Source organism: Melospiza georgiana, chromosome 2, assembly GCF_028018845.1.
Source record: "Melospiza georgiana isolate bMelGeo1 chromosome 2, bMelGeo1.pri, whole genome shotgun sequence".
Classification (NCBI taxonomy): Eukaryota; Metazoa; Chordata; class Aves; order Passeriformes; family Passerellidae; genus Melospiza; species Melospiza georgiana.
The window spans coordinates 21,922,696-21,936,875 of NC_080431.1; the positions used below are offsets into that span (position 1 = coordinate 21,922,696).

Below are 14,180 nucleotides of genomic sequence, written 5' to 3' on the forward strand. Positions count from 1 at the left end.
TTTAAGCACTGTAAAAGGATTAAGTAGGCACTTTTATTTCTGAATATATGCCTCAGTGTCAAGCAATTGCTACATTTAAGTCAATATATTCAGGTCCTTCTTGGCTAATCAAGTCTGACAGGCTTTTGTTTAAGAAAAACTAAGACGTGAAGTACTATAATTCTGCTGCCTTGAGGATGCAAGAGACAGCACACTGCTGACTGGTTAATATAATATGCACATTGATCAACTCAAACAATATTGTGTTGACATTGTTAAGTGGATATTGCAGATCTCAGGATAGCATCATTCTCACCACAAGGAAGACGGGCAAATTCATCGCTTCTTGAATTAATTCAGAAGTATTCAGCAATAATTATAAATAACTGAACTTAATATGAGGAAAAATGAGCTACAAACTGATTAAGAGAGCCAGTTTCCCATGGCAGCACAAAACAAAGTCAATTGTCAAAAGATGAGATTTTTAATGAAACCTTGATCCAGATATCTAACTCAGCACATCAGCAGATATTTATTACCCAGCAAAGGAATAGACGGGGAAAATGGATTTAAGACAAATCTCACAAATGTGCTACTGTCTATGTGCCAAAGTAGGCAGGGAGATCAGGATTCTCAGCATCACTTCCACCTTCCCATCAGACACTGTCTCAGCCTCCTGCCAGGTGAGCGGGAAGGGAGGTACCCAGCACTGCAGGACCCTGCACAAACACACTGCATGATCCTCTTATTCCCAGCCCTAAATGTATAATAAAGGTTTCACTTCCTTTGCATGTGGCCTTTGAAACCTCAGCATCAAACCAGTGGTCATAAGTGAAGTGGAATTTACTTTTAACATGCCCACAGAGAGGAAACCTACAGTGACAACCATCTCTTGGGTCCTGGTGCACATCTTGTCAAAGCAATGCCAAAAGTGGTTTGTAGCAAGTTGAGTTGACCCAATCTGGCTTCAGAGCCAGCCCTATACTGACTTTCTTGCATCCATCTGCTGGCACATGGTTGCCTTCCTGACTGGCTCTAGCAACTCTTCCATGAGGACACCAAACCTGATCACTGTGTGCCTTAGGCCTGCCCACAGGACAGGAATGGGACAGGGAAAACCATTCGTTAAAATCAATGTCACATTTCTACATATAAAAATTTGCCTTCTAAATTTAGTTTGTGTAATTGTCAGATACTGCAATTTTTGGTCATGCACTACAAAAAAAAAAAAAAATACTGCTGTCCAAGAAACAGCAGGTATAGATCAAGATTCCCAAACTTAGGGATGCATAGGCAGATCTTCTCAAGTTGGTACAGTATTACCAACTTTCTTGCACATTGCAGATGAAAAGCTTATTTCCAAGGAGCAAACTGTTACCCAGAAAGTAAGGCAAGAACTCTTCAAAGAAATGTCAGACATGCCAAAACAGAATTTTGGCAGAGCCCATACTGCCTCAAATTACTGCATTTCACAAAATGGGCATTTACTATGCAAACAACATTTTAAAAACCCACAAAGAAAATACAGTGTCAATACCCATGCTCCTTATCTGGTTTTAGGGTGCAATAATAATGATCTTATAATGGAACCTGACATCTCCAAACTGGAAGTCTATGCAGTAGAGCACAATTTACCAGGAGGGGGCAATGCAACTACACAGGCAGTTCATCTACACCAATGAATTCAGGCCCTTCTTCCTACAGTGAAATGCTCAAGATAGATACAGATCCTTTAATTTTAAATTCCTAAAGTATTATTACTATGTCTCATATTCAAAAGAAGACTGATGATACCTATATTAATTATTTCTTTCACAAAGAATTAGGTAGCCTGGTATCAGCTTAGAAAGAGAATCGGCAAGATTAATAAAGAGATTTTTGCTTTGTCCACACTAGAGATAAACCAGAAGTAGAACTTCTTACTCAGTACCAATCCAAGATGCAAGCAATTCAAATTAAGTAGATAAGAATAAGCTCCCCTTCTGTAAAAGATATAAAGCCCTGGCAAAAATTGCCTGCAGGTACACCTACATTAGCATCTTGGTTCAGATCAGGAGTGCTCTTTTGAAGTGAATCATCCAAACATCTCCACTTATCCAGTTTTGTTTCGTATTCTGAAGATGTCTTGCATGCCAACCACACCTTTTGGATGAAATTAAAAAGGCTGATGCACTCCAACCACAAGCAGGCACAGAGTCTAGACCTCAGCCAGTCCAAAGGAATTCCTCCTGTCTTTAAACACATGAAGTCTTCAGGTCCTCAGCACTTTAATTATTGTGCTCCACAATCTGCTTCTACAGGACTGGACTACTTGCCAGTGTAGCTATAAGCTACCACTTCAAAAACATCCATCTTAGGTTCCCATAACCAGGGACAGAGACACCATTTAATGCAGCTATCCTGAACTGTGGAGGTCCACAGAGAATGGGATTCCAGCACAGCCAATTTTTAGCTTCCTGAGCCAGACTCAGTTTTGCAAGTACAAATCCAAATGCCTTCTCATACTCAGCAGTTGTCTCCACGTTGCTGAATAGAATCACAGAATCCCATTAAAACAGCCAGGAGCAGGTCAGATTTCTTGTTTAAACTAGCTAAACACCTACATAGTTGACAGTCTTTATATGTCTTTTAAACGAGGATTGAGGGTGGGACAAAATCCCAGTCGCAAAATTCTCATGTAATTTTCTGTAGTTTGACCACATGTCATTTTCACCTCCTCAGCAAGACACAAACTACAAGGTTCCTGCAACAACAACTTTTAGAAGTCACCTATATGCCTTTTAAAAAGTAATCTTTTCTCTAATACTGCTGAGAATTAGAGTTTTTGGCAGATGTCCTAAACACCGTTCCTGTTACAGTCTCGGTCAAAACTGTCTGGGCTCTGTGCCAGCATTGTAAGAACAAGCCCTCAATTTTAATTTAGGAAGTGGGGAGGGGGGGAAGTATATGCAACTTGTTCAGGAAGATTATCTAATGCATAAAATTCTACCAAAGAATATTAAATAGGTATATGCATACATACTTTACACAAGCAAAAATTGTAAGACAGCAAGTCTGGTAAAAATATCAACTCATTTATGAACGCCCTGAGCTTCAACGCCTGACATTAATCTTGACTCCCATTATCAAGCTCCTCATTGTTTACTGGCTTCATCAAAACAGGGGGGGTGAGTTAAGGACAAAGTGACAACATTTAAATATTTTGGCCTTCAATTGTGTCACAACACTGATGTTTATCTAAATTTGTGTCTACTACCCTTCCCCCATCTGAAAGAGCTTGTTTTGGCTACTGTTTTGTTGAAAACCACTTGGGATCATACATTTTTCCAACACAAGATCCAATTAACTAAGTGGGATTTTTTTGAAAGCTAAATGTGAGTCTTTTCTTTAATGCACTTGATGAACAATATGCCTACACCATCACCTGCAAAAGGAAACTTTTTTAACTCACCTATTTTGTAACTTATTCCTATTTATGCCTCCAAGGAACCAGGCAGAGGTTACAGACCCATACAAGGTAAAAAGCTTTGATCTTACAAATTTTACATGTTTTACCATGCAACCTTATTCAGGATTACAATCTACATTACATGCTGTCTTGTGGTTGTGGAAGCTGTCAGTTTTATTTTGGATTTTAAAAAGCAGGACTTATCAAACATAACTTTCAGGTAACTGCCTTTTCTTTCTACTTGCTCATTCTGTTATAACTGTAACATCCCCAAAAAGTTCAACCCACACAGAGAAAATGGTGCATTGCTTTGCTTTACTGGCAGCAGCAGCCCCTTTATTTTAAAAAGAAAATCTAGATTTTAAGAGTTGCACTGATTACTAAAGTTAAATGACCTAGATAATTTAATTGTAATCCTCTTCCTCAACAAAAAAAATACTGCCTGCAGAACCTTAGCGATTAAAGGGGCATTTAAAATAAATCATTGACTCCCATACTAAGAAAAATTTGAGCAGTTAAACAGTAGCTCAACTTTTGCCCACCTTTGACAACAACTATCTTTTATTTTCCTATTTTTCTAGTATCTTTTTTTACTACTTACTCCCCCCACAAACAGTCTAAAAACAGTTGGAAGTGCTATGAGGTTTATCTTGGCATTCTCTGAAGGGTGGGAAAGAAACAGAAGAGAAATGGGCTTTATATGCCTTCTCCTCATTCCTCCTTATGGATTCATGTGTGGCTGAATCTTAGCTACCAATCCCTCCTTATAGCAGCACTAAACTCATTTGCACTTTGGAAAAGAGGGATAAGGAGCATAATGTGACCTGGAAAGGTATTTGGAACTTTGTATAACTTGTTATGCAAACAGGTCACGGGATGCAAATCAACATTTGGTCCTGGTTGCATCCTCATTAAACGTTACCAGGATTTGGAAAACCAGACTGGGTGTAGTTTTTCCATCACTGCTAAGTGAAAGGTTGAAACAGACTCAAGCAAGAGGTCATTTAAGGACAACTGGAATTTGACCCTGCACTTCCTGAAGAGCCAGAGCATTGGTTTCACTTCAACTCCGTGTCATACCCAGCTCTGGCCTGAAGAGCTGTTTTGAAATCCTCCTATTTCTGAAGCTCATGCTACATATTCCATCTACACATATATATATAAATGCACACGAGATCTTAGGAGGTGAAAAGTATGACAGAACCATATTGTCCACATACATTCTTTTATCTTCCAGTACTGTACAGAAATTGCATACTTACTGCATCACAAAAGTATGATTTACATATTTGTAATTCCTGAAGAATTATAATTTTAACACTGATTTACGAAATTATTTATAGATCTACCTTTAAAGGCCCCTTCCAATCCAAATCATTCTATTATTTTATGATCTAGGTGGTTTTTAGTCACTAAGCTACTGCTCATGAGAGAATAATACATTAAAAAACAGCCTTCCATCTACCATGAATGAGTGCCAAACACATGTTTGAGAAAGCTTTAAAGGGAAATCTGAAAAATGTTATGGCCCCCAAAACAGTACTCTTGAGAGAAAAATCCACCTGGGAATAATTTATGTCTCCTCTTCTGTCTACCTAAGCCTAGACAAAGACCAAGAATGAGCCTCTTCCACAAAAAACAACCTGGTTGCCTTCAAACAACCCAGCTCTGGCTCCTGTTGTCTTCATAGGAGCTGCTGGATATTCAAATGCTTTGGAAGACGTCTTATATTCAAGTATTCAATCATGAATTTAAGGGCTTAGCTCTACATTTAGAGGTGGATATTCACTTGATGTTTTCTTTCCTGAGATATCCTGGGGGCTACAAGGAATTATTTTGAAATGGGTGTGGGAATGGGAAACAAGAGGGGGAGAGGGGCTTCTGTCCCCCCAAACTCCAGTCTCCTGTTTCTACCTCTTCCAGCCGCCTCCTCTGCTCCTTCTGCTGCTCGATGCGTTTCTGCCTCTCTGCCAGCAGCTGCCTCTTGTACTCCTCCTGCTCACGGAGCTGCTGCTCCTGCAGCAGCTGCTGCCTCCGAAGGGCCTCGGACCGTTCCTTGTTTTCCTGCTGCAGTCTCAGGAAATCACGTCGGAGGGTTGATTCTCCAGGCACATTGACAATGGAACTGCAACAAGAGGAAGTTAAAGCCTTCTGTATGATAAAGCCTGATGGACCATTAAATACTTTTGCCAAAGCAGGGGGACATTAATAAAATATATCATGATGTTAAAGTTTAATCTCGTTTCTTTTGGAGCAAAGACACTGGATGTATGTCAAATACACGCTCTCAGTGGAAGGCGTGAAATGAGGCCAAGCAAAGTAAGGACAAATGCTAACACTGTGGAGACCCTGATCAATCATATTTGCCATAAATCCAAAGTTTGTTTGCTCTAAGTCATAGGAAGGGGAGCTTTCAAACCTTTAACAGTCACAGCATAGGTATTCAAACCCTTTGAGTGGTTTGTGCATTCACTTAATAAGAGACAGAAATTTAGCATGCTGATTTATAATCACAGACCTTTAGACTCACTCAGCATGATCTGCCCAAAGCCATCCCAAAAGCAATTATTACCTTGGCTCTCCTTCTTGTTCAGGCACTTCCTCCTCTTCTTCCTCACTTCCACTATATTCATACTCCGTCTCATCTAACAGGAAAGAAATAAAGGCCTGGATAGTAATTTAATTTTAGGGCAGTGGGGCATTGCAGCAGCACCTCAGTAAACCAGCTCCTGTCCCCTTCAGTGAGAAGATCCATCACAGACCCTAGAACTCATTCTACATATATAAGCTCATCTTCCCAGTGGCACAGTGGTTTGGAGAAGACTTCCAGCAAACTCCCTGAACAACACCAGGTTTTACATCTAAGACAAGACACCTGGAGAACTTCAGCACCACCTGAATAAGGAGAAAAGGCTGCCCAAAACATTTGCTTCACAGCTCTTATGATGGGTTATTTCCTGTGAGTCTGATTTATGGCATCATTCCAGGAAATTAATCTACCACAGACTAAAGAAGGGAAAGGCATACATGCCAATATCCTCTTAAATACTGTTTAATGCTTGTATGGAAGAGTGGCCAGCAAGTGAGCAAATTTAATCTATCAGAAAATACACCACTTGAAATTTATACTTTCTCTGTAAAGGACAGGACAAAATGGAGCCTTCTGATAGTCAAACTATGAATTAAAAAACAACTTTTCAAGGATTTGTGCTATAGGAGCTTCTCTTGGAGTGGGTATTTAGAATGCAAAGCAGAACAAAAACATGCATGTTTGACAAGTGGCAAAGACTTGATTTTTAGAAGCTGCATACCTTTCTCTCCTCTCTTCTTCCTGGTCCTGTCTATATGGTCCTTAAGCTGGATTCGGACTTGCCTTTCATTTGGCTGGTCACGTATAAAGGGATGTTTCAACAGCTGTTCTGTAGAAGGTCTCTGCATGTAATTCTTCACTAGACAACCTTCTATAAAGCTGAAAAACTTTTTTGACCTGAGAAAGCAGGAAGGGGAAAAAAAGCAAAAGATGAGAAGTAAAACTCAGATGAAACATTTTTCCTGTCCTTCCTCAAATTAATTTCCTCCAAGAGCATCATGTCCCAGAGAACAGTACAAGTGCTGCCTGCAAGTGTACCTCCTGAACAGATCTGAGTGTGTTCCAGCTGAGCACTGGGCTGGGGTGACACAGGGCTGGAGGGACACAGGGTGACATGAACATTCTTGGAGCACCCAGGCACAGCCTCACTTGTGCCTTGTAATGTGCCCTCTTTCAGAAGGATAACTGCTCTGAAAGGCAGGATCTGTGAGTCAGGTAAATCATGTAAACCCAGCCTAGATGCTTCTGGATCAGAGCTGGATAGAATCCAGCCTGCTTGGAGCAGAGGCAGGGCAGCTTATCCATGCTACAGACAGCCATTCCCAAAGTCAGGAGAACTGAATGTCTGCCACTCTCCCGACACAAGCAGCACCACACTGCTTTTGCATGCACCTGGGCTCACAGAGTTAGATCTGCCAGAATTTAAGATTATTTTATCTTTTACCTTAAGACTCACACACAAAAAAATTTTTACAGAACTAGAGGTGGGTGTTGGTCAGTGTTTGTCTGTTCAACACAGGCACTTTGAGTCTCTGACATAATTTAAGGGCATGAACTAAACTAAACCCCCCCTGCACACAGAATAAACTGACAGGGCATGGGAGTTAGATAACCTGCAGCACCACCCTTCCAAAATCTGCACTTCATTTGAACTTTTGAAGGGGGATCTCTGCAGAAAGAAGTCACCAAACGAGCCACCTGCCAAAATCCAACAGTGGAAATACTCAAAACCACAATGAAGCACTGAACAAGTTGCCCAGAGAAGTTGTGGATGCCCCCTGATCCCTGGAAGCATGCAATGCCAGGTTGGATGGGTTTCTGAGCTACCTGAACTAGTGGATGGCATCCCTGTCCATGGCAGCGTTTGGAATTAGATGATCTCTAAGGTCCCAACCCAAGGTGTTATATGACAATTGTACAACTTTGTCATCATTTGGCCTCTCTTCTCATAACCTGCACCTGAGCAAGCTATCAAAACAGCTGAGTGACAGCAACACTGCCTTGGAGCAGAGCTGCTTTTTCACTGGTATGTGCTCTCAACCTGCTCCAGTGCTTGGAGAGCAAACATCCTCACTACATGCTTAAGAGGAAAAACAATGATATCCAACCATCAGTTCACTTCCCTACTGCAATAAAAAAGGCTGAATCCAACATAACTTGGATGTTCAGATTTTTTTATTCCTCACACCTTGAATGTCATTATTTCACATAAAAATGTCAATGAATGGCTAACGCAAATGGCACATATGCATCTCTATTCTCTTAAAATATGCAGAAGGCAAGTAAGAGAACAATGCCTTGACAGTATACAAGTGCATAAATGAGTCAATCCAGGCAAAGACCAAGCCAAGCAAGTAAGACATGTTTATACTATGTCAATATTGAATACGCAGTCCAATCACTTCATTATTTTGACAGGATCACAGCATCCCATGATCCCATTCTATCAATAAGAAACCTCTTTCTACAGAGTACTTTTGTTTCATATGTGCCAGTTGTAACCAGTAACTGGGAGGAAATCCTCTGATCCTAATGGATTCTTCTCAGCTGGCAAGAAGCAGGCACTCAATTCCAACCATTTACAATAATTATAGTAAAAGCCTTCATTAGTTTTAATAGCTCCTTTCTATTTAGCAACTAGAACACCATAGCACTGTTCTGTTTCTGTGTTATGGTACATCTGAGAAAACACACTGTACATTAAGAGTGCTACAGGAGTCTATATTTTAAAACATGGATCCATTTGTCACCTTAATACAGATGCTGCTCTACTGAAAAAGAAAAACCAAAAATTTTGGTATTTATTTTCACACTATTTGAGATGGAATTTCTCTAGGACAAACAGAATTAAATAATGCATACATTTTATTTCTTCCTTTGATTCAGAGGCACAAAAGATAACAGAGATTTTGCTAACTTAAATTGCTTTACAATTCTGTGGAAGGGGTAACAAAACTATGCAATATGAGAAAACTTCATGCTAGACAAGACAAGATATAATAAATACATACCATTTCTTGGATTTTAACCGTGGGGGAGGGTTCCTGGGTATCAGAAAGAGTGCCCTCATGGGGTGCATGTCACAAAGTGCTGAAGGGAAGAAAACAAACAGAGACATAGAGACACTGGTTTAGCTGCTCTCTGTCAATGCCATGACTTGAGTTTCCACAACCACTCCCACCATCCCAAACATCCATGCAGCAGGTGTAGACAGCAACACAGCTAAATGGAATTAGCCCAAAATGACAACAATTCCATAGCTCAATGCACCAATGGCAGCCCAAAAAGAGCAAGAGGTCAAAGCACGGATCAGCCTCCAGAACTGACCAAGATGGGAACATCTGAGCACCGCCCTCCTCCAGCCCAAGTCATCTGACTTACTTTCTGGTCAACAAAATACTGGGAGATGATGATGGCAGAAGGGAACAATGAGAGTTACTGTTCCATACAATCTTCCTCTACCTGCCCTTCTCTCCCATTATTGAGGGTGCTTCATTTTTACTCTCCAGACCTGGATATTTTTGTACTTCAAGGCATGGCAGTTTTGAAGCATGGGAGGGTCTGTATCACTCAAAAGGACTGTCTGCAGAACTGAAATGCAAACTCCTAACTTTTGTCCAAAGAAGTCCTGTTTGTTTCAGTGGGAGTCCAGGATCAATGTTGGACAGCTTTTCCTCCTGTTCCATAGTAAAGCAATATGGCAGAGCCAACACAGGGAAACAAGGGAGCAGGGAGAGAAGCAGCCCAAGAAAGGCCGCTAGGAGCAATGTTCTAACCATCTTCCTATGTCTGATCTCTTCCACCCTCAGTCTCAGCCTGAGTGATCACAGCAGGATGAGGTGACATTTACCACACAACTGATATTCACGAGAAACAGACTAGTGGGAAGAGAATTCTAGCTCAAAAATAAGGGACATCAGTCTTGGCAAAGAAGCCCCTTGGATGCCTATGGATCCCTGCAGACCACCAACACAGAGATGGACTCTCAGCTGCCACTGGAGGAGGAGGAGGTGGAGTCCATGTACCAGAGGACAAGAGCTGTTCTGCACTTACAGAGGATCTTTGCTAACTTCTTAAATGCTACATTTGTGCTTTTACACAAAGAAGGGCCAAGCTCTGGTTTAGAAACGATAAAAATATTGTCCAATTTTAGGCTTACAAAGCCATACAGGCAGCCCAATGCACTGAACAAAAAGAGGGGGCAAAAAGGAGGTAGTTCACTTAATTCAGTGCTGGCTAAAGTGTCCTGGGAGCAGCTCTCACTTGGACATTCATGCAAACGTGCAATTAGGAAGGAAAAAGAAAACAACCCCAAACTATCAGGCCTCCTAAAACATGAATCAACACACGACCATTGTGATTTGACTTTTAAATCTTGCATTAAAGTCAGTAAGAACAACAAGAAAATCAGGCAGTAGCTACAACAAAATGACCAATATTTACCTGGGAAACATCAATACTTTATTTCTACAAGATTATTTCAAGGACATTTCAAGCTGGGCTGTGTTGTGGTTATAGATTTTTATGTGCAAAAAAGTGAACTTGCTCTTAGATACCTTAGGTTCTTATTTCTTAAATATAGAGCTCCAGCTGAGGGTGAGGGTAAGTATATTTGCAAGATCAATAAGGACTTTCATAAAAATTATAATTAAAAGTCATAACACCATGCCTAACTTCTTTTCTTTTCAAAGGTTTCTGTCCTCCTCACACATCTGATGTTTGCCTTTATATTCTGAAAGAACTATGTGAAAGGAAAAGAGCCTATTAAAAAGTTGAGCATTTTTGGTTTCCAGGTTTTCCTCTCAAATCCAAACTAACTGATAATGATCCCTGCTTGAGAATATCTAAGTTCAGTGCTTTGTCCTGAAGAAGGATTTACAGTTTAAGCCATGTCACTGCTAAGGAAGATTAACACCACCCACTGATGAGTGGAAACAAAAGGAGAAGCAATGTTAGCATTATCCAGACCAACAGAGAGCCAACACAGAAATAGCTGCTACAAATGCTTTTTTCATTAAGATCTGCTTCCTCAAGGCCCCACTGACCCTCTCCCCAGCTGAGGTTTCAGTATTCCAGGCCAGTCCATAGACAAAGTGGGACACAGCTCCAAAACACAATATACTACCAATAGGAAGGAAGTCAGACACTCGATTAGCTTCCAGATATTCCTGCTATAGAAATTAAATTACTGCAGTCTGCACTGTAGTGTTTAAACACAACCCTATCTTTATCAAAAGCATTGCTATTTATGGGATTTCATATTTATAGAGCAGGCAAAACCAAAGAGAACAGAAATAACATGGGGATATTTTCAGAAACCTCAAAACTAGGCTTAGATTACAAGCAGCATCACCCAAGTATACGTTTCAGCCCTAAAACGAGCCCACTGGAGAAGCACAGGGATCACTTACGGGGAGCTCCTTCTGCCATCTCTATGGCCGTAATGCCGCAGGACCAAAGGTCACTCTGCAGAGAAACAGACACACCATATGTTAGTAGGTGGATTTACCCATTCACACACTAAGAGAGCACTATTTAGAGAGGCCCTGTAGGTGAGGCTGAAACCAAATACCACGGCTATTTAAATAATATAAGCCTCTTTCATCTTGTAACTGTATCATAAAATCCTACTTTTCACGTAATACGTATGTGTATGCAGAAACACACGCACATATTCTTATTGAGTGAGCAAACAAACCTTTCCAAGAGCACATAAAAATACATTCACATTATGACAATGGGAAATACATTTGCCAGAAATCTAAGCCTACGAAAAAACAGAATTTTCAATATTCCCTTGTCAACAAAGAACTGAACAAGGGCATTCCCAGGGTGTGCAGAGATGCGGTTATAAAAGCAAAAACTCAGCTCAAATTTAAAGTGGCCAGACTTGTTGAAAACTGCAAGGAAGCGTTCTTCAGGTACGTAAACAAACAAGCAAGAACAAAAGGAAAATACAGGCCCACTGAAAGGAGAGGTGAATTAGTCACTAACACCACTGAAAAGGCAGAGGTTCCCAAAACTTACACCTCTGTCTTTACCACAGACTCCCAAAATTTACACCTCTGTCTTTACCACAGGCATTACTTACAGCCAAAGCCAACATTCCTCCCCTAACACCTCAGCCTTGCTTAAAACACTGCAGAAAAAGTGCCCTTCAGTGGCAACTTTTCAAGATAGCAACTCTGGCCAGCACCTCTGACTTAGGAGAGACCAAACAAGAGCCAGGAAGATCAAACACAGGGAAGAGATGGAGGAGTCCTGGCAAGGAACCAACTTCAGAGAGTGACACAGCTTAATGGGCAAAGTATTGGAGGAGACTGCTGTGAAAGAGAGCTGTTCTTGAGCAAAGCTGTCTTCATTTCTGGTCATAATTGTGATTTTTTTAAAAATTACTTTAATGAGCAAATAAGCTCTTCATGCACTACAAGCAAAGAAGCAATTCCAAAGATCATATTTTCAGACCCAGCAAGGCACTCCTCTCTTAGTCAAATGCAGCCATCTAAGCTAAAGTGCACATCCCCATGATCTTAGAGGACCTTTCAAACAATTTTTTGTGAACAACCACCCTACAGGCTCCACCAGGAACAATAAACAGGTGTTTTCAGAGGAGAGAAGAGCTATTTTTCACATCGCTACTGCATTAACAAATATCACAGGGAGTTTTTCTGCTTAATTAAATCATTTAATAGCGAACCTTCCTTACTAATAATAACAACTCTATCTGGAAAGATATAAAACATTAGCTTTAGTACAATGAGATGCTGAATGTAAAAAGGAATTAAATCAAGAGAAACAGGATCAATCTGATCAATCTTAGTCAAAATGTCAAATAATCTGGGTCTTTTATAAAGATTTAGACACACACAAATGTACTGATAGCTAACACCATCAGTCTCAGCAAAGTGATATAATTGATATTCAGCTCTATAATTCATTGTAAGGTCTTAATCTCTGGCTTTCTGATATCCTTGTTGCCCTTGGTTAAAGATGGAACAATACATTAGTCCAAATAAAGGTTTCTTAAAAACCAAAAAAGGCTTCTTTCCTTGTGCTCTCATTAAAGTCAGCTGAGAGGAACTTTCAAGATTACAGTATGCTTTCACTAGATATATTTAACTTTAAGTACATATACCTAATATTCTTAAGGGTAGTGCAAATACCATCAAGCCAATTATGGTTTTGCAGTAATTAAATCCTTGGTTTGCAGCAAGTTACGTAAAGAATTATCTTTGTTAAGAAATGTTGTGATGGATAAATTTCTATCCAAAAAATCATGTATATGTATCCTGAAATCAGAAGTAGTTTTAAGAGTTCCTTCTGTACTTCAGTGGCTCTCCAGACGGTGGTTCTATTTAAGGCAACATCTACAATGTATTGTTCTGGGTTATCACAATAACTGGGACACAGTGTAACACATTTAAAGTACAACCATTATGCAAATCGAGAACACAAGCATTTCCAGGTAAACTCTTTTTTGCCTTCTCTAAGCACCTACAGCACCCTGAAGTCCTGTATTTACATCTCAAAACCACAATAAAACAAGCAGCAGAAAGTGTTAAAGGTCACAATTTGATAGTATCCTTACCTTGTACTTTGGTAATAATAATGTAACTACACAAAACAGTTATTACTCCTACAAAGCATAAGAAATCTCAAAAACTGCCATAGTCCATGGACATTTATATTGCAAGTGTTTTGGGTTTATGCTTAGAACAGGACTCTTACTCTGTAATCATATGTAGCATCTGGATTCTCATCACAGGCAATAACTTCTGGAGCCATCCAGTAGGGAGTCCCAATAAAAGTGTTTCTCCTGCCAACTGTCCTGTCCAGCTGAGCACTGACACCAAAATCCACTGTGGGTGGGAAAAGAGCAAAATTAAATAAGAGGGGGACAATAACACAATGATTACTTTTGCAAAGTGATTTGAAAACAAAGGCCTGTAGATGGGAGGAGCATGCTGAAGAGAAACAAGATGATTAATCCTGAGGCAAGTGAGCCCTCGTGGTTCACACACAATGTGCTGGGGCACAAGAGTCAAGGGACACAGCAGCACACAGTCACCTCTCCTGTGCCCCTCACTGGTGTCTGGACAGGAGGGAGAGCACAGTTGCAGAAGTGCTGCCTGGGAGCCTGAGAAAGGGCTGTTTAGACCCTTC

At 40.4% G+C, this 14,180-nt stretch overlaps 1 protein-coding gene across 1 annotated transcript in view; it reads right to left on the reverse strand.

Moving 5' to 3' along the window:
- Positions 1–14,180, reverse strand: part of MAP4K4 (mitogen-activated protein kinase kinase kinase kinase 4) — a 165,097-nt gene that overhangs the window by 39,542 nt on the left and 111,375 nt on the right. Inside the window, exons 7-12 of the mRNA XM_058019082.1 lie at positions 13,746–13,876; positions 11,429–11,483; positions 9,029–9,107; positions 6,739–6,914; positions 6,000–6,072; positions 5,342–5,552 (exon numbers count right to left, since the gene is read on the reverse strand). Of these exons, the coding sequence (XP_057875065.1) occupies positions 5,342–5,552; positions 6,000–6,072; positions 6,739–6,914; positions 9,029–9,107; positions 11,429–11,483; positions 13,746–13,876 (725 nt within the window). The remainder of the gene's footprint in view (positions 1–5,341; positions 5,553–5,999; positions 6,073–6,738; positions 6,915–9,028; positions 9,108–11,428; positions 11,484–13,745; positions 13,877–14,180) is intronic.